The following is an 18,001-nucleotide window of genomic DNA, read 5'->3' as shown; positions in this document are numbered from 1 at the left end:
GTGGTGGCGGGTGCCTGTAGTCCCAGCTATTCGGGAGGCTGAGGCAGGAGAATGGCGTGAACCCGGGAGGCGGAGATTGCAGCGAGCCGAGATCATGCCACTGTACTAAAGGCTGGGTAACAGAGAGAGACTCCATCTCAAAAGAGGAAAAAAAAAAAAAAGGAAATGTGCCCCACCAATGTATTTTTAATGATTTCCTTTGCAGTCTAAATTAGGCAGACCATTTTCTGTTGCTTACAACTAAACATTCTGATACAGTAAAATGCCCTCAAAAATCAACAGCAGGCTGGGCGCAGTGGCTCAGACCTGTCATCCCAGAACTTTGGGAGGCCGAGGTGGGCAGATCACTTGAGAGCAGCAGTTCAAGACCAGACTGGCCAACATGGTGAAACCCCATCTCTACTAAAAATACAAAAATTAGCCCAGCATGGTGGTGTGCACCTATAATCCCAGCTATCTGGGAGGCTGACGCAGGAGAATTGCTTGAACAGGTTGCAGTAAGCTGAGATCATGCCACTGCACTCCAGCCTGGGTGAGTGTCAAAAAAAAAAAAAAAAAATCAACAGCCTTGGGGCTTAGGGTCCTTATTTAATTTCCTGGCTTCTCTCTAGACAATCTTCTACCTCACTTTCTATACTACCTTGTTTTCTCCACATTTTGCAATGCCTTTGCAGCTGGCAAATCATATAAATGGCAAATCTATGGATTAACTGCATCTGGCTTAAAGGTCTGTCCCTTGTCCAGTCACCAGCTGGAAGCAGATAGGGGCAGGCTCAGGCAGCTGCCTGGAGCTCCTACTGGGGAACAGTGCAGGGCACATTCTCATCACAGAAGGGGCAATGGGCCAACAGGCGGGGCATGGTGTCCGACTTTCTATAATAGACATTTAACCTCGTCTTGAGAAGTCAGAAAAGGCTTTCCAGAGGAAGGAGTTCTGAGCTGGAACTTGCCAAATAAGTAAAAGTTAGGCAGAAGGGGATAAGTTTGAAGAAAAAGTTCAGGCACAGGAGAGAATGAACAAGAGTAAGGGTAGAGTGGTAACTGATGGGGCTGGACAGGCAGGCAAAGGTGAAGGTGAGATCTTGCAGGATCCCACAGGCCACGTTGGGAGCTTTCGACTTCCTCCTGAGATGTATAAGGAGGCGTTAGTGAATTTATTTATTTATTTATTTATTTAGAGACAGAATTTCGCTCTTTCACCCAGGCTGGAGTGAGGTGGCGTGATCTCAGCTCACTGCAACCTATGCCCCCAGGGTTCAAGCGATTCTCCTGCCTCAGCCTCCCTAGTAGCTGGAACTACAGACACCCGCCACCACGCCTGGCTAATTTTTTGTATTTTTAGTAGAGACAGGTTTTTGCCATGTTGGCCAGGCTGGTCTCAAACTCCTGACCTCAGATGATCCACCCGCCCTAGCCTCCCAAACTGCTAGGATTACAGGTGTGAGCCCATTGGTGAATTTCTTTCTTCCCTTTTTTTTTTTGAGATGAAGTCTTACTCTGTCACCCAGGCTGGAGTGCAGTGGCCGGATCTCGGCTCACTGCAAGCTCCGCCCCCCGGGTTTACGCCATTCTCCTGCCTCAGCCTCCCGAGTAGCTGGGACTACAGGCGCCCGCCACCTCGCCCGGCTTTTTTTTTGTATTTTTAGTAGAGACAGGGTTTCACCATGTTAGCCAGGATGGTTTCCATCTCCTGACCTCATGATCTGCCCGCCTCAGACTCCCAAAGTGCTGGGATTACAGGCGTGAGCCACGGCGCCCGGCCTCATTGGTGAATTTCAAGCAATGGAAGGATATGAGCAAATGTGAAGATCTGAAAGACCACTCCAGTGGAGAATAAAGAGAACAAAGGGAATTGAGAAGTGGGGAGACCAGCAAGGAGGCTGTTGCAGGGAAGCAGTAGCGAGAAGATGGTGCCCTGGGCGGAGCATGGTGGCTCACGTCTGTACTTCCAGCACTTTGGGAGGCCGAGGTGGGAGGATTGCTTGAGCCCAGGAGTTTGAGACCAGCCTAGGCAACAAAGGGAGACCCTGTCTCTAGAAAAAAAAAAATTAGACAGGTGTGGTGGTGCGCGCCTGTAGTCCCAACTTCTTGGGAGGCTGAAGCGGGAGGATCCCTTGGGTCTAGGAGTTTGTTGTTGAGTGAGCCATGATTGTGCCACTCCATTCCAGCCTGGGAGACAGAGCAAGGGAGACCAGCCTGGACAACATGGTGAAACCCTGTCTCTACTTAAGATACGAAAAATTAGCCAGGCATGGTGGTACGCACCTGTAATTCTAGCTACTCAGGAGGCTGAGGCAGAAGAATCACTTGAACCAGGGAGGCAGAGGTTGCAGTGAGCCGAGATGGCACCATTGCACTCCAGCCTGGGTGACAGGGCCAGACTCCATCTCAAAAAAGGGAAAAAAAAAAAAAAAAGAGAGAACATGAAGAAGAAGAAGAAGGAGGAGGAGGAGGAGGAGGAGGGGAGGAGGAGGAGGAGAAGAAGAAGAGAAAGAAAGAAGAAGAACAAGAAAGAAGAAATGAGGAAAAGGAGGAAGAAGAAGAGGAGGAGGAGGAGGAAGAAACAATAACAACCTTGGACTAGGAATGCTGGGAGGATGGTGTGGATGGAGAGTAGATTTGAGAGAGACGGGAGATAAAATCAGCAGGACTTGGTGATGGGGATGAAAGACAGGAGACGTTAGAGATGGCTATTAGGGATTGTGTCTGTGTTGATTGATTGGTTAGGTAAATGAGTGGATGATGGTGCCATTCACCAGGTTAAGCAACACAGGAGAAGAAGCCATCTGGAGAGAAATGATGACTTCAGCTTTGAACATACTGTTTTGGTGTCTGTGGGACATCCAAGTAGAGATGTCCAGAAGGCAACTGTACACATGTGCTTGTGTCTCAGGAGAAGGGTCTGGACTAGAGACATAGATTTGAGAATCATTAGGTTGTAGGTGGTGGTTGAAGGCAAGGGAATGGATGAGGATAATCTCAGGTGGTTGCATAGCATAAGGAAAGAAGAGAAGGCCGGGCACGGTGGCTCCTGCCTCTAATCCCACCACTTCGGGAGGCCGATGTGGGTGGATCACTGGAGGTCAGGAGTTCGAGACCAGGCTGACCAATATGGTGAAACCCCATCTTTACTAAAAATACAAAAATTAGCTGGGCATTGTGGTGCGTGACTGTAATCCCAGCTACTTGGGAGGCTGAGGCAGGAGAATTGCTTGAACCCAAGAGGCGGAGGTTGCAGTGAGCCGAGATCATGCCACTGCACTCCAGCCTGGGAAACAGAGCAAGACTCTGTCTCAAAAAAAAGGGAAAGAAGAGAGCCTAAGCACAGACTCTGGGGGCAGGTTAATTGTTCAGGAAAGGCACAGGAAGGGGAATCTGTGAAGGAGACTGAGAAGGCCCAACCAAACAGGTAAGAAGAAAACTAAGAAAATTACAGGGTCATGTGTCACAGAGGCCACAAGAAGAATCCCAAGGGGTGGTGGCCATGGGTATGTGGGCTGCTGAAATAAAGTAAGATCGCCATGGAGAAGTGTCCCGTGGACGTAGAGAAGGGAGGGCATTAAAGACCTTGGTAAGAACCGAGTCAATGGAGTCGCGGGGGAAAGAAATCAGCATAGACTGGGATGAGAAGGCAGAGAGAAAGGTGGGAGAGAATTAAAAGTAGGCAACTCAGGTCGAGGCGGGCGGATCACGAGGTCAGGAGATGAAGACCATCCTGGCTAACACGGTGAAACCCCGTCTCTACTAAAAAAAATACAAAAAATTAGCCGGGCGTGGTGGCGGGCACCAGTAGTCCCAGCTACTCGGGAGGCTGAGGCAGGAGAATGGCGTGAACCCGGGAGGTGGAGGTTGCAGTGAGCCGAGATGGTGCCACTGCACTCCAGCCTGGGCGACAGAGTGAGACTCCATCTCAAAAAAAAAAAAGAGTAGGCAATTCTCAGAATGCAGCTGTGAAGAGGAAGAGAAGGTGGCATCTGGAGAGGTTTTTTTGTTTTTAAGATGGAGTTTCGCTCTTGTCACCCAGGCTGGAGTACAATGGCACGATCTCGGCTCACTGCAACCTCCTTCCACTTCCCGGGTTCAAGTGATTCTCCTGCCTCAGCCTCCCGAGGAGCTGGAATTACAGGCATGCGCCACCACGCCTGGCTAATGTATTTTTAGTAGAGACAGGGTTTCCCCATGTTGGTCAGGCTGGTCTCGAACTCCCAACCTCAGGTGATCCACCCACCTCAGCCTCCCAAAGCTATGGGATTACAGGCGTGAGCCACTGTGCCCGGCCCTGGAGAGGTTTTTAAAAGATGGCGGAAGGCTGTTTGGAGGAGTCCACCCCCATCTCCCTTGTGTAAAAGGAAAGCGGAAGAGAGAACCACAAAGAAGGCTTGGGGGAAAGCCGTGGAATGAGGCGATAAGGGCTTGTGTCCAAGGGATTCCTGGTCACTGGAATCCCTATCAGGCCTGCATTTCCTCCTCACCCCCATCCCCTTCCTTGCCACTGGCTTAGTCCTCCATGGGGCTAGAAGAGAGAAGGACTGAGTCGAGTGGCACCTTAGAAGACTTTGTGTGCTTTCGGAGGTCTTTCCGCCTGCCTGTAAGCCGGGGTTGGTGCTGGAGCAGGAGAGGGGTCGGAGGGAGGGGAAAGAGGGACTGGAGCTAAGCTCTGCAGGCAAGGGTGGGAGAGGGGAGTAGGGAGGACAGGAGGTGTGAACGCTGTTTCTGGAAGCGAAGCTGCAGGGGGAAGGGGGCTGGGACCTGGGGGAATGCTGCCAGGGGCTGCAGGGGGGTCCACTCAAGGCCCCCTTGCCCACAGGTCCTCATGCCTCTCCTCCTCTTGCTGCTCCTGCTGCCAAGCCCCTTACATCCCCACCCCATCTGTGAGGTCTCCAAAGTGGCCAGCCACCTAGAAGTGAACTGTGACAAGAGGAATCTGATAGCGCTGCCTCCAGACCTGCCAAAAGACACGACAATCCTCCACTTGGGTGAGAACCTCCTGTACACCTTCTCCCTGGCATCCCTGCTGCCTTTCACTCGCCTCACTCAGCTGTACCTAGATAAGTGCGAGCTCACCAAGCTCCAGCTCGATGGGACACTGCCAGTGCTGGGGACCCTGGATCTATCCCACAATAAGCTGCAAAGCCTGCCCTTGCTAGGGCAGACACTGCCTGCTCTCACCATCTTGGACGTCTCCTTCAACCAGCTGACCTCGCTGCCTCTTGGTGCCCTGCATGGTCTTGGCAAACTCCAAGAGCTCTACCTGAAAGGCAATGAGCTGAAGACCCTGCCCCCAGGGCTCCTGACGCCCACACCCAAACTGGAGAAGCTCAGTCTGGCTAACAACCACTTGACCGAGCTCCCCGCCGGGCTCCTGGATGGGCTGGGGAATCTTGACACCCTCCTCCTCCAAGAGAACTCGCTGTATACGATACCAAAGGGCTTTTTTGGGTTCCACCTCCTGCCTTTTGCTTTTCTCCATGGGAACCCCTGGTTATGCAACTGTGAGATCCTCTATTTTCGTCGCTGGCTGCAGGACAATGCCGAAAATGTCTACGTGTGGAAGGAAGGTGTGGACGTCAAGGCCATGACCTCTAACGTGGCCAGTGTGCAGTGTGACAATTCAGACAAGATTCCTGTCTACAAATACCCGGGAAAGGGATGCCCCACCCTTGGTGATGAAGATGACCCAGGGCTATATGATTACTACACAGACGAGGACACTGAGGGTGATGAGGTGCGTGCCACAAGGACTGTGGTCAAGTTCTCCACCAAAGCCCATACAACTCCCTGGGGTCTATTCCACTCATGGTCTGCTGCTTCTGTAGACAGCCAAATGCCCTCCTCCTTGCATCCAACACAAGAATCCACTAAGGAGCAGACCACATTCCCACCCAGATGGACCCCAGATTTCACACTTCACACGGGATCCGCCACATTCTCCAAAACTCCAAAATCCACTACTGAACTGACCCCAAGCCCGACTACCTCAGAGCCCACCCCAAGCCCAACTACCCCGGAGCCCGCCCCAGAGCCCGCCCCAAGCCCGACCACCCCAGAGCCCAGTCCAACTCAGACCACCCCAGAGCTGGCCTCAAGCCGGACCATCCCAGAGCCGGAGCCCACCCCAAGCCCGACCACCCCAGAGCCCACCCCAAGCCCAACCACCCCGGAGCCCACTCCAAATCAGACCACCCCAGAGCCCACCCCAAGCCCGACCACCCCGGAGCCCACCCCAAGCCCGACCACCCCAGAGCCCACCCCAAGCCCGACCACCCCAGAGCCCACCCCAAGCCCGACCACCCCAGAGCCCACTCCAACTCAGACCACCCCAGAGCTGGCCTCAAGTCGGACCATCCCAGAGTCCGCCACAAGCCTGACCATTCCGGAGTCTGCCACAAGCCTGATCACTCCAAAAAGCGTCATATTTTTGACTACCACAAAACCCGTATCACTCTTAGAATCCACCAAAAAAACCATCCCTGAATTTGATCAGCAACCAAAGCTCCGTGGGGTGCTCCAAGGGCATTTCGAGAGCTACAGAAATGACCCTTTTCTCCACCCCGACTTTTGCTGCCTCCTCCCCCTGGGCTTCTATGTCTTGGGTCTCCTCTGGCTGCTCTTTGCCTCTGTGGTCCTCATCCTGCTGCTGACCTGGGTCAGGCATGTGAAACCACAGGCCCTGGACTCTGGCCAAGGTGCTCCTCTGGCCACAGCCACACAAACCACACATCTGGAGCTGCAGAGGGGACGGCAAGTGACGGTGCCCCGGGCCTGGCTTCTCTTCCTTCGAGGCTCACTCCCCACTTTCCGCTCCAGCCTCTTCCTGTGGGTACGGCCTAATGGCCGTGTGGGGCCTCTAGTGGCAGGAAGGAGGCCCTCAGCTCTGAGTCAGGGTCGTGGTGAGGACCTGCTGGGCACAGTGAGCATTGGGTACTCTGGCCACAGCCTCTGAGGGTGGGAGGCTTGTGGACCTTGAGAGAGGAGGCTATGGGCTCTTCTATCGAATCTAGTTGGGGGTTGGGGGGATGAGGAACACAGAGTCTTGGGGGAGGGGTCTTAATTCCTTTTTCTGTATCAGAAGCCCTCTCTTCACACCACAGGCACACAACTTCAGTCCCAGCAAAGCAGAAGGGGGAATGACATGGAGTTGGGTGGGTCACAGGACAAAGCTCCCGATGCTGCATGGGGTGCTGCCAGACCTCGCGGTGAATCATTTTGGCAGAATACAGCATGGTTCCCACGTGCATCTATGCACAGAAGAAAATCTGGAAAGTGATTTATCAGGATGTGAGCACTCATTGTGTCTGGATGTTACAAATATGGGTGGTTTTATTTTCTTTTTCCCTGTTTAGCATTTTCTAGTTTTCCACTATTATTGTATATTATCTGTATAATAAAAAATAATTTTAGGTTTGGGAGTGATGGCTCATGCCTGTAATCCCAGCACTTTGGGAGGCCAAGGTGGGTGGATCGCCAGGTCAGGAGTTCGAGACCAGCCTGGCAAACATGGTGAAACCCTGTCTCTACTAAAAATACAAAAATTAGCCGGGCATGGTGGTGCACACCTTTAATCCCAGCTACTCGGGAGGCTGGGGCAGGAGAATCACTTGAACCTGGGAGGTGGAAGTTGCAGAGAGCCAAGATTGTGCCACTGAACTCCAGCCTGGGTAACAGAGTAAGGCTCCATCTAAAAAAAAAAAAAAATGCCTTCTGGCCGGGTGCAGGGGCTCACACCTGTAATTCCACACTCTGGAAGGCTGAGGCGGGTGGGTTGCTTGGGCCCAGGAGTTTGACACCAGGCTTGGCAACATGGCAAAATCTGATCTCCACAAAAAATACAAAATGTCAGCCAGCTGTGGTGGTGTGTGCCTGTGGTCCCAGGTACCTGGGTGGCTGAGGAGGGAGGATCACCTGAGCCTGGGAGATGGAGGCTGCAGTGAGCCCTGACTGTGCCACTGTACTCCAGCCTGGGTGACAGAGTGAGAGCCTGTTTCAAAACAACTCGGTTTCTTTTGGTGAAGAGTGCCTGGGGCACCTGTCATGAGAATTCACAAGGCTCCAACTGCCCCTACACTGGTCACAACTTATCCAATAGACCTTCAGTGATAGCCTGCACTTCCCCTGCCTGGGGTGCCTCCTTCTCTCCTCCAGGGCTGGCCACCCACCAGGCCACCTTAGGCATCAGATCCAGCTCAAAAATTGTCGTCTTCCTGGAGTTTAACGACAACTGCTGACACCCACCTGGCAGCAGCCTGCAGTACTAGGGGCAAAGGTGGGTGCCTGCTTTGCACCTGCAGTCTCAGAAGTGCAGCTCTCACTGCCCAGGTCAGCAAGACAGCAAGGGGTTGGCCTTGCAGCATGCACCGTTTGGTGAGTGTGACTGAAGTCTTGGGTTTCCTGCTTTCAGGCTGGGACACAGGCAAACGGGACCCCATTTTTCTCATAAATCCTGCCATTCCCTAAACACACTGGTGTGGCTTCCTCTCCTGCCTTGTCTCCAGCCCAATCCAGGGCTTGGGGCCCACAGAATGGGACCATGGAGACCCCCATCCCCCTCCAGATGGTCCCGGAAGATCTCCCAAACCTGAAAGTCTGACTGCACCTCTCCCCAGGTGGAGGACCAACTCCTGAGGTTGGCAGTCAGGGAGTGCCACGCACTGTCCCCATCTGACAGTCCAGCTTCATCTCAAGCCAGATCACAGCCTGTGCTCCAACTACCACAAGCCTATAGATCACCTGCTCCCCGACAGTGTTTTACTCTAGGCCTTTGCCCTCAGTCCAGCCAGGTGTGCTGTCCTTGCCCCCTCCCCAGCCAGTATAACCACTCAGTGTGCAAGTCACTTCTCCCAGGTGAGGTCAGGTGCTTTCCAGGTTACCCTGCAACACTATTGCTACACTCAGTTTCCCAATTGCTCCTGTATAATCTTGCCTTCTAGACTGGAAACTCCTTAAGGACAAGGTCTAGGCTTCAAGTGTCTCACAACAGCCACTAAGGCCCAGGACAGAGTGTACACGGAGGGAGCAGCAGGGGTGCCACGATGCTGAGCTCCACCTCTTCTGCTGATGAGGCTCTGCCAAAGGGACAGCTCCCACCTGCTGCCTGCCTGTCCCCTAGCCTGGCCAGCACTCCTCAGTTTGACCTTCCCAAGCTCTTTTATGCCCCCAAGAGGTTTTAAGGCTCCTTGAGGGCTGGCCTGGGAACCACACATCTTCTAAAGAAACGGATAAGGTTCTCTCTCCCCAGCCAAGGACCCAGATCAGGTCTCTGGCCAGCATCCCCCTTTCCTCAAGCTTCCAGTGCTCACCCACTTAAGCCCTGGCCCTGCATGCGCACTGCCTCCAGCCCACAATGGTCTGACTTCCTCTCTGAGTCTCTTTATTTCCTCCCTCTTTAGGCTGCAGAAACACTCATCAGACGGAGGGGCTTTTCCTGGGGATTATGTGAAATGATCTGTGCGTCTGTGGCATTCTTGGGCAAGTGGCTGGAGGAAACACGCCGGGCCTGGGATTTGAGTTTTTCTAGCCCTGTCAGCTGCTGTGGCATGACAGATTTACAGCATTTGCATAAAACCAGCGGCTGCTTTTTCTTTAACCATTTTTCTTAAAAACTCCAGTTCCTATTCTCCAGGGGCACCAGCTTCTTTGTCCAGTCTCCTCCCCTCTCCTAACCACCCCCCAGACTCTCCAGATTTGGGGCTGGTGTCATCAATCCGATTTATTAAGTCCTCAGTGAGGGGGAGGAAGGGCCACATCTCCCTCTGTAGGTCCTTTGACCATCTTGATGGCTTCTGCTCCTCCCTGTCCCCTCAGTTCTGCCTTGGTTTCCCCACTGAGAAAGGGGATCTTCTGCTGTCCTGTGTGCCCTGAAACTAAAACCCAGGGGGAGGCCAGAAATCCTCAGGAAGTTTTCCAGCTCCCTGCAAGAATAGCCAGGGACAGAGAAATCACAGGATCAGGACGAGCAGGGCAAGCTGGCGCAGGGGGTAGAACAGATCAAGTCCTTTACCGCAGAGGAAGAAACCACACTGTGGAAGGGAAATAAATAGAGGGGTCCAGGGCAGCAGAGTCCAGGCCCCCAGGGCGCAGCGGCCATAGACGCAGCAGGCAAGTGGGAGCCTCTGGCCGCTTCAGCCACTGAGGAAGAGACGCTTATAGGCCTTGTTCATCTGCTCCAAGAAGATGAAGGTGAGGACGGTGTGGGGGCCCAGGCGGGCATAGTACGGTGTGAAGCCTTTCCACAGGCTGAAGAAGCCCTCGTAGCGGACAACCTTGAACAGGACATCCTAGACACAGACAAGCAGGGCGCTTGGGCTAGGACTCGAGGGCCCCATCCCCCTTACCCAGCTGCCTTCACACCTTTCCCAGGAGAGATCCAACACCCCACCCAGGCTCCCAGAATGCCTTGCTCACCAGTCCGTTCTTGTATTCCGGCTTCCCATCAATCATCCGCATGTTCTGGATTCTGAAGGCGAGGAGGCAGGGGCATGAGAGACCGAAAGGACACCTTCCCACCCACCTCCAGGACCAGACTGCACGCTCACCGGGTCTTAGCAATATCCACAGGCATGGAGGCAGCAGTGGTGACAAGACCGCTTATCATGCTGGCGCAGAAGTGGCACAAGATGTTGTCAGAGAAGTAGCCTGGGGGAGGTGAGGCGGGAGTGGCAGTCAGCTCAGAGGTGGCTCAGGCCAGGCTGGGAGCTAAGGGCCCAGCTCTGGGTCTCACCTGAGTCCAGCAAGAACTGCTTGGATTGGGAGTAGGAGGCCAGCTGGGCAGCATTGACGACGACGGCCCGAGCCATGGTAGGGATGCAGCCCTGGAGGGAGGGGAGCGGGCAGGAGTCAGAAACCCCTAAAACCGGACTTCACAAACCCCAAGTCTCCAGCCCCTCCACTCACCCGCCACAGTGTGAGGACTCCCTCTTCCCGGGTAATCCGAATCAGGGCATTAAACACATTTTTGTAGCCACGGCGCTGGTCAGGTGGAAGCCTGATGGGAAGGCAGGAAGAGGTCAAGATCAGGATAGCCCACAGGGGCCCACAGATGCAAAGAAAGGAAGGCCAGAACAGGTAAAGGCTCTGCTCTAGATCTGGGATAGAAAAGTGGTCCTTTCATTCTAGATTCCAGGGAATGGGGCTGGGGTTAGGCTCAGACTTGGAACTCACCGGCCATCCGCAGTCATGCGGATAAGAGCCACTTCGGCTGGTGTTCCCACAAAGGCACCAGTGGCACCTGCGGTCATGCCAATCACAGCCTTCAGCAGAAAGCCAGGGGGAGTACCATCAGCCCCAGTCAGGCGCTCAAACAGCACGGTATAGATGCCAAGGCGGGTAGTGGTGTAGGTGGCCTGGCGCAGCAGGCCAGCTGACAGCCTGAGGAGCAGAGGGGTCAGCATATCAGGCCAAGGTCTGGAGCTACCAACCCACACCCTACCCTCCATCCTGAGGCCCCAATACCCGGTGTAAATGCCCCTCAGGCCTTCTGCCTTCAGGATACTGGTGAGGGCATGGAAGCTGGTTTTGTACTCTCGAGTCTTGGCCCCTTCCCCGCTCAGCTGCATCCGGTTCTTCACAAGGTCCAGGGGCTGGACAAAAACCGTAGCTCCCATCCTGGGGGAAGACAGAGGTGGAGTGAAGGGCCAGGCATTCCAGATCTACCAGTGCCCACTGGAGCCTGGCAGCAAGAGGTTACAAAGGTCAGGGCCTGCCATGCGATTCAAGAATCAGAATGCTGGTGAGCACGTGTGTAACAGTCTATATGTACACCGAGTGCAACGGGTCTGAAAAGTCTAGTTGTCCAGTGGGGGCCATGCAATGAAAGTGCTCCAAGTAGCTTCATGACAGTCAAGCAGTGACCTGGGGCTGCACGCAGTCCGACACAGGGAGGGGACGAAGGGGCGTCCAAGATTTAGGACTCCAGGTAGTCCTCTAGGAGCCATTTAATGGCCTGGAACCCCCTGTAGCCCGGCCAAGCTTGGCAATGCGCTGGGAAACTCAGGTGGCCCGGCGGGGGTTGTGCAACGACCCCGCATACAGTCCAGAACGGGCCTTGCAATGGGGCCCTAGCAGCCCACTGGGGAACTCGCAATACGCTGGAGATCACGCTGACCCCGTGCCGGCACAGTTCACTGCAACAGACCCAGAGATGAACCGGGCCCAGTTCCTTGCACCCGTCCCTTCCTCCTCTTTTCCCAACCCTGGGGCCTGAGCTTACCCGGCCAGGCCCCCAAACAGGAACTTGACGGACTTAGGGGAGGTACGGGGCTTCCCGTCCATCCCGCCGGCCCCGGCACTCGCCGTCGCCGCCATCGCCACTCAATGGCCCTCGGCTCCGGGTCCCGTGCGCACGCGGCCCCGCTCGCGCCCAAGGTGACACCGCGCGCGCAACAGGGCGAGGGCGCGCGCACGCCCCTCCGGCTCTCAGGTCCGGCACCCGCTGGAAGCCAGCGCGGGCGCAGGCGCGCAGCGCAAAGGCGGCCGGGAGTAAGGCGGAGCTGAAGGAGGAGCTTGAGGGAAGCGTGCGAGAAGGGGTGTAACTGATTTAGGAAACCAGAGGAAAGGCGCAGTTTTCACCAAATTGGAATCGCGGGAAAATAGAGAAGAGTTTGTCTCAAGGTCTCGCGAGATCGAGTGAGCACGGCTCACCAGAGTAGGAGAGCTCTCGCGATAGACACACCAAGCGTTCAGCAGCGAGGGGACGGGGGAGGTGGTGAGCACTCTCGCGAGATTTGAAGGAGTGGTGGCGGCGGCCAGCGGGAGGAGAGGTTTGTAAACTAGGCGGCTCCAGGTTTCCGGGCACCTTTATTAGGTCGTCTTCTGGGCAACCAGTGCTCCTTCCATTTCCACAGGCACTCCCTCCATCGCTGACCTTTTTTTAACCGGCCTTTTAGGACCGGAAGTTCTTCATCTCAAGCATCAAATGCTGAAAGCGGCCTGACTTTCTCTACCGGAAGCCCTTTTCCAGAGGCTGGGAACACGGCCCACCTGGCAGGAAGTCCCACCTCCTTGAGCTCCGCCACCCTTCCCGAAGTTTTTCTGTCACCTGTGTTAGGCTCCGTCCCCTTTCCCCGTTTTATTCCCGTGCCAGAAAAGGATACATTTAGTGCCTCTCATCCAGCTCAACTAAACGGGTTGGATATCTCATTCTTTGAGTCGGGGTTCCTTCCCCGGCGCCCCCATGTAGCTGGGAAGTGGGACCTGGGGGTGGTTGGACCCCTGGGATCCTAAAGGAGGGGCAGGGAGGGCGCAGAACTCCGCTTCTGCTCCTTGCTACCAGGACGAGCGGCCTCCTCAGCCTCTTTCCTCCCGCTGCCATGCACCCTGCAGCCTTCCCGCTTCCTGTGGTTGTGGCCGCTGTGCTGTGGGGAGCGACCCCCATCCGGGGGCTCATTCGAGCGGTGAGTCCGAGGGACGGAGGGGGAAAGGGCGCTGAAGGGAACGGTTGCAGGCTGAAGGGGAACATTGCCTTTTTTGTCCGCAGACCTCGGACCACAATGCCAGCATGGACTTTGCAGACCTCCCAGCTCTGTTTGGGGCTACCTTGAGCCAAGAGGGACTCCAGGTGATTTTCCTTCTTTCTTTTTTTTCTTCCTCTCCTTCCCCCCACTTTCCTTCCTTTTCTGTCTTTTTTCTTTTTTTAATATTTAGCAAGATCTTCCATCCTGGGCTGGGGTTGGGGAGGTTTGTCCTGGGTGAAACTGGAGGTAGGAAAATCAGGTTAGGAACTGAGCACGTCTAGTGTAGAATCCAGAATCCAGAGGAAGAAGACAAAGTGTCCACCCCTGGAACTCCAAGGTTATCAGAGAGACTGAAAGTGGACAGAGACAGAAGGCAGGATCAACGGTGCTTATCAAGAGGGTCTCAGGAGCTAGTTATTGCTTGTATGACCTTGGGCAAGTTAATTTCTCTTTGAGCCTTAGTTTGTTTTACTGTCAAATGGGATATTAGAAGTTTTCCTAGGGTTATTGTGAAGATTAGATACGCAATTTTTGTAGTACTTCATCTCAAAGACTGCCACATAGCAAGAACTCAGTTGGGCCGTAGTAGCAGTCGAGTTGTTTGTGAGATGGGTAACTAGAAAATTGAAGAGGCCGGGCGCGGTGACTCATCTGTAATCCCAGTTCAAGACCAGCCTGGCCAACATGGTGAAACCCTATCTCTACTAAAATTACAAAAATTAGCTGGGCATGATGGTGCATGACTGTAGTCCCAACTACTTGGGAGACTGAGGCAGGAGAATCACCTGAACCCGGGAGGTGGAGGTTGCAGTGAGTCGAGATCGCACCACTGCACTCCAGCCTGGGTGACAGAACGAGACTCCATCTCAAAAAAAAAAGAAAAAGAAAATTGAAGGAAGGGGAGTGTGTTCTGTATGAGTATGTGTTGGAGAGGGGACTGTGAAACAGAACTTGAGAGTCGGAACATTAGAAGACAGAATAATTGCATTAGCTTGCAGTTTAGGGTACAGATTAGCCCATCTGAGACAGCGAGAGGGATGATGGGAGAGTTTGGTGAAGGGATGTTTTATGTCATTGCCTTTTCAAGAGGCTAAGAGAAAGTTGTGAGGTTGGGATGCTCAGACCCCAGGAAGGAGAAGGAAGTGAGGATAGAGGATGTGCAGCATGTGGGCTGGTGTGTTTGGTGGCCCTTGTAGAGAGTGAAACCTAGGGAGGAGAAATCTCACTGTTGTTTGCTTCTATCCTTCAGGGGTTCCTTGTGGAGGCTCACCCAGACAATGCCTGCAGCCCCATTGCCCCACCACCCCCAGCCCCGGTCAATGGGTCAGTCTTTATTGCGCTGCTTCGAAGATTCGACTGCAACTTTGACCTCAAGGTTGCTGAATGTGGAGTGGGAGCTGGGCAGCTGAGGGTAAAAAAAGGCACCAGGAATGAAGACAAGTCAGGCCTATGATGGCTCCTTGTCCTCTGCCTTGTCTCCCTAGGTCCTAAATGCCCAGAAGGCTGGATATGGTGCCGCTGTAGTACATAATGTGAATTCCAATGAACTTCTGAACATGGTGTGGAACAGTGGTAAGGCTGGGGGAATCTATACAGCTGGGCTTTCAGTAGGATCCAGAGATGGTGGGAAGGCTGAAGGCTTCAGGAAAGAAGCCAATCCTTTAGGTGGGTTGGGGCGAAAGTGCCAGATGCCAGGGTTCCCAAAGGATTTGAGTAGAAGGTTGTGAGTTTCCAGAGTAACACCTTGATCCCTGCAGAGGAAATCCAGCAGCAGATCTGGATCCCATCTGTATTTATTGGGGAGAGAAGCTCCGAGTACCTCCGTGCCCTCTTTGTCTACGAAAAGGGGTAGGACATATGCCTCCTTCTCATTCTTCCTTTAGCAAGCAGTTCCATGCCAACCTGGAGCCCAGGCCTCCTCATTACCTGAACCATTCAGCCTCTTGTCCTTCCTTCCCTGCCTCTTTCTTCCCATTCCCATTCCCATCCCCATCTATGGGCTTTGTCCAGAGCCAGTTGCTTTGTCCCTCTTTTTTTCTCCCTTTGCCTTTCTCGCCCTGCTGAGACTGGTTGTCCTTTCCCCTCCCCAGGGCTCGGGTGCTTCTGGTTCCAGATAATACCTTCCCCTTGGGCTATTACCTCATCCCTTTCACAGGGATTGTGGGACTGCTGGTTTTGGCCATGGGAGCAGTAATGGTGAGTAGCTGAGGGAACATGATGGGAAGCACTGAGGCCTGTAAGGCCAGACTGGATCTGGAGTTGGGAGATGGGAGTGGCTTGTCTTAGATTGTCTAGTTTTATTCCTAAGCCTTGTCTATCCACCCCCTCTTCCACCAGATAGTTCGTTGTATCCAGCACCGGAAACGGCTCCAGCGGAATCGACTTACCAAAGAGCAACTGAAACAGATTCCTACACATGACTATCAGAAGGGTGAGGGGGTTAGGGGAAGAGAGGGCTTTTCCCACGGTTTACCTGGTTCTGAAGGACTTTGAGTCCAGAAGATAGGGTATACAAAGATGGCAGTGGCTGGGCCCAGTGGCTCACGTAATCCCAAGTGCCTGTAATCCCAGCACTTTGGAAGGCCGAGGTGGGTAGGTCACTTGAGCCCAGGAGTTTGAGACCAGCCTGGGCAACATTATGAAACAAAAAAATCCCACCACTTTGGGAGGCTGAGGCAAGTGGATCCCTTGACCCCAGGAGTTCCAGGGCAGCCTGGGCAACGTGGTGAGACCCCATCTCTATAAAAAATAACAAAAATTAGCTGGACAGGCCGGGCGCGGTGGCTCAAGCCTGTAATCCCAGCACTTTGGGAGGCCGAGGCGGGTGGATCACGAGGTCAGGAGATCGAGACCATCCTGGCTAACACGGTGAAACCCCGTCTCTACTAAAAAATACAAAAAACTAGCCGGGCGACGTGGCGGCGCCTGTAGTCCCAGCTGCTCGGGAGGCTGAGGCAGGAGAATGGCGGTAAACCCGGGAGGCGGAGCTTGCAGTGAGCTAAGATCCGGCCACTGCACTCCAGTCCGGGCGACAGAGCAAGACTCCGTCTCAAAAAAAAAAAAAAAAAAAAAATTAGCTGGACATGGCGTTGTGCGCTTATAGTCCCAGCTACTTGGGAGACTGAGAAAGGAGAATCACTTGAACCAGGAAGGCGGAGGTTGTAGCGTGCTGAGATTGCACCACTGTGCTCCAGCCTGGGCAACAGAGGGAGTCCCTTTCTCAAAAAAATAAAAGTAATAAAAATAAAGATGGTAGTAAGAAGTTTTCAGCTTGAGATGCTGTCTTTTCTTGTTTTTACCCATAAATACAGTGAAGATGGGAGAGATGCAAAGATGATTAAGTGAAATCATTGTGGGAAACAATAGAGGGACAGACTTTGCTTATGGGGGATGTGGAGAGGGCAGAAAAATGGGAGGAATGGGGAGGATTCAGTTAGAGAAGGAAGAAACCGGTACTGTGGGGCTGGGGCTTTAGGCCCTGGGGCCTCCAGTGCCCGTATAAGGCTATGGCAGAAGCCCTGCCCATTTCCGTCCCTTCCACTCCCTATCTCCACCTTCACACCTCCCCAAAAACCACTTCCCTTCTTACCTCTGCTTCTCTTTGCTTGTCCCTTTTAGCCCTAAATTCTTCCATGTTCTGCCCTGACCTTATCCTGCCTTCCTGTCTTAGCTTTTCCACTGGCTTTGTAGGTGAGGGAACATTTTCGCAAGGCTTTAAAAGCCTTAGCCCTGGGTCATGGTGGCTCAGTGAAGGACTAGATTATTTTCTTTCTGTCCCAGGAGACCAGTATGATGTCTGTGCCATCTGCCTGGATGAATATGAGGATGGGGACAAGCTGCGGGTACTCCCCTGTGCTCATGGTGAGGCCCTCACTGCCTGCTCATGCTCCTCTGCCACTGGCAGCCACCAGGTGCTTCACCTTGTTCCTCTCTGCAGCCTACCACAGCCGCTGCGTGGACCCCTGGCTCACTCAGACCCGGAAGACCTGCCCCATTTGCAAGCAGCCTGTTCATCGTGGTCCTGGGGACGAAGAGCAAGAGGAAGCAGCTCAGGGGCAAGAGGAGGGTGATGAAGAAGTGGAGCCAAGGGACCACTCTGCCTCAGAAAGGACCCCACTTTTGGGTTCTAGCCCCACTCTTCCCACTTCATTTGGTTCCCTAGCCCCAGCTCCCCTTGTTTTTCCTGGGCCTTCAACAGATCCCCCACCCTCTCCTTCCTCTTCCCCTGTTATCCTGGTCTAATAACCCTCTACACGTACACTTCTGGTGACATATTTGCACAGACCGTCTTCTTCCCTGCAGTCTTCTAAGTTGAGGGATAGGGGACATTCCATCCTAAGCTGCTCCCTTACCCACACCTATCCTTTTGAGGGGCATTGGGGTGGGGCTGGGGCAAGCAAAGGGACTGGGTCTTCACTTCTTGGGCTAATAAAATTGTTTTTTGTGGACTAAGGAAGGGTGAGATCATTTTCAGGTGAACTTGACCCTTTGGGGGAATCACCCCTTTAGCCATAAGGAGCAAGAGAATGCTGAGACACTAACCTAGAGTCATG

At 53.7% G+C, this 18,001-nt stretch overlaps 3 protein-coding genes across 12 annotated transcripts; 2 read left to right on the top strand and 1 right to left on the bottom strand.

Moving 5' to 3' along the window:
• The first annotated feature begins 4,462 nt into the window (after positions 1-4,462).
• GP1BA (glycoprotein Ib platelet subunit alpha) lies at positions 4,463-7,409 on the top strand. Its single transcript, XM_033184954.1, has 2 exons — positions 4,463-4,588; positions 4,808-7,409. The coding sequence occupies exons 1-2, from the start codon at positions 4,508-4,510 to the stop codon at positions 6,941-6,943; spliced, it is 2,217 nt and encodes a 738-aa protein (XP_033040845.1). The 5' UTR covers positions 4,463-4,507; the 3' UTR covers positions 6,944-7,409.
• Positions 6,760-12,474, bottom strand: SLC25A11 (solute carrier family 25 member 11). Of its 3 annotated transcripts, XM_033184970.1 has the most exons (8): positions 12,206-12,474; positions 11,449-11,601; positions 11,158-11,364; positions 10,891-10,981; positions 10,718-10,808; positions 10,533-10,632; positions 10,402-10,453; positions 9,688-10,274 (listed from the first exon to the last, which is right to left on the bottom strand). In XM_033184970.1, the coding sequence occupies exons 1-8, from the start codon at positions 12,298-12,300 to the stop codon at positions 10,119-10,121; spliced, it is 945 nt and encodes a 314-aa protein (XP_033040861.1). In that variant the 5' UTR covers positions 12,301-12,474; the 3' UTR covers positions 9,688-10,118. The 3 variants fall into 3 exon arrangements, with proteins under 3 accessions (XP_033040862.1, XP_033040861.1, XP_033040860.1); XM_033184971.1 differs by lacking the exon at positions 9,688-10,274 and adding an exon at positions 6,760-6,898 and having other exon boundaries at positions 11,158-11,601; positions 12,206-12,363; XM_033184969.1 differs by having other exon boundaries at positions 9,689-10,274; positions 11,158-11,601; positions 12,206-12,363.
• A 6-nt stretch (positions 12,475-12,480) lies between these two features.
• Positions 12,481-17,900, top strand: RNF167 (ring finger protein 167). Of its 8 annotated transcripts, none has more exons than XM_033184963.1 (11): positions 12,481-12,621; positions 12,882-13,121; positions 13,268-13,388; positions 13,472-13,552; positions 14,698-14,823; positions 14,933-15,020; positions 15,206-15,296; positions 15,539-15,644; positions 15,786-15,879; positions 17,229-17,309; positions 17,386-17,900. In XM_033184963.1, the coding sequence occupies exons 3-11, from the start codon at positions 13,305-13,307 to the stop codon at positions 17,688-17,690; spliced, it is 1,056 nt and encodes a 351-aa protein (XP_033040854.1). In that variant the 5' UTR covers positions 12,481-12,621; positions 12,882-13,121; positions 13,268-13,304; the 3' UTR covers positions 17,691-17,900. The 8 variants fall into 8 exon arrangements, with proteins under 8 accessions (XP_033040854.1, XP_033040852.1, XP_033040856.1 ...); XM_033184965.1 differs by having other exon boundaries at positions 12,614-12,755; positions 13,318-13,388; XM_033184962.1 differs by having other exon boundaries at positions 12,614-12,755.
• Positions 17,901-18,001: the final 101 nt, after the last annotated feature.

Source organism: Trachypithecus francoisi, unplaced genomic scaffold (genome assembly GCF_009764315.1).
Source record: "Trachypithecus francoisi isolate TF-2019V2 unplaced genomic scaffold, Tfra_2.0 Lachesis_group20, whole genome shotgun sequence".
Taxonomy (NCBI): domain Eukaryota; kingdom Metazoa; phylum Chordata; class Mammalia; order Primates; family Cercopithecidae; genus Trachypithecus; species Trachypithecus francoisi.
This window is presented reverse-complemented; position numbering and strand designations above follow the sequence as displayed.

Bases quoted from the DNA above. Each gene is read 5' to 3' on its own strand.
- GP1BA (XM_033184954.1), top strand. From the start codon at position 4,508: ATGGGGCTAGAAGAGAGAAGGACTGAGTCGAGTGGCACCTTAGAAGAC. The intron at 4,589-4,807 runs GTAAGCCGGGGT...CCTTGCCCACAG, and splicing joins GGAGGTCTTTCCGCCTGCCT to GTCCTCATGCCTCTCCTCCT.
- SLC25A11 (XM_033184969.1), bottom strand. From the start codon at position 12,300: ATGGCGGCGACGGCGAGTGCCGGGGCCGGCGGGATGGACGGGAAGCCC. The intron at 10,454-10,532 runs GTGAGCGTGCAG...CCTCGCCTTCAG, and splicing joins GTGGATATTGCTAAGACCCG to AATCCAGAACATGCGGATGA. The intron at 10,275-10,401 runs GTGAGCAAGGCA...GTCTGTGTCTAG, and splicing joins CGGAATACAAGAACGGACTG to GATGTCCTGTTCAAGGTTGT.
- RNF167 (XM_033184968.1), top strand. From the start codon at position 13,305: ATGCACCCTGCAGCCTTCCCGCTTCCTGTGGTTGTGGCCGCTGTGCTG. The intron at 13,389-13,471 runs GTGAGTCCGAGG...TTTTGTCCGCAG, and splicing joins TCCGGGGGCTCATTCGAGCG to ACCTCGGACCACAATGCCAG. The intron at 14,824-14,932 runs GTTGCTGAATGT...TTGTCTCCCTAG, and splicing joins ACTGCAACTTTGACCTCAAG to GTCCTAAATGCCCAGAAGGC.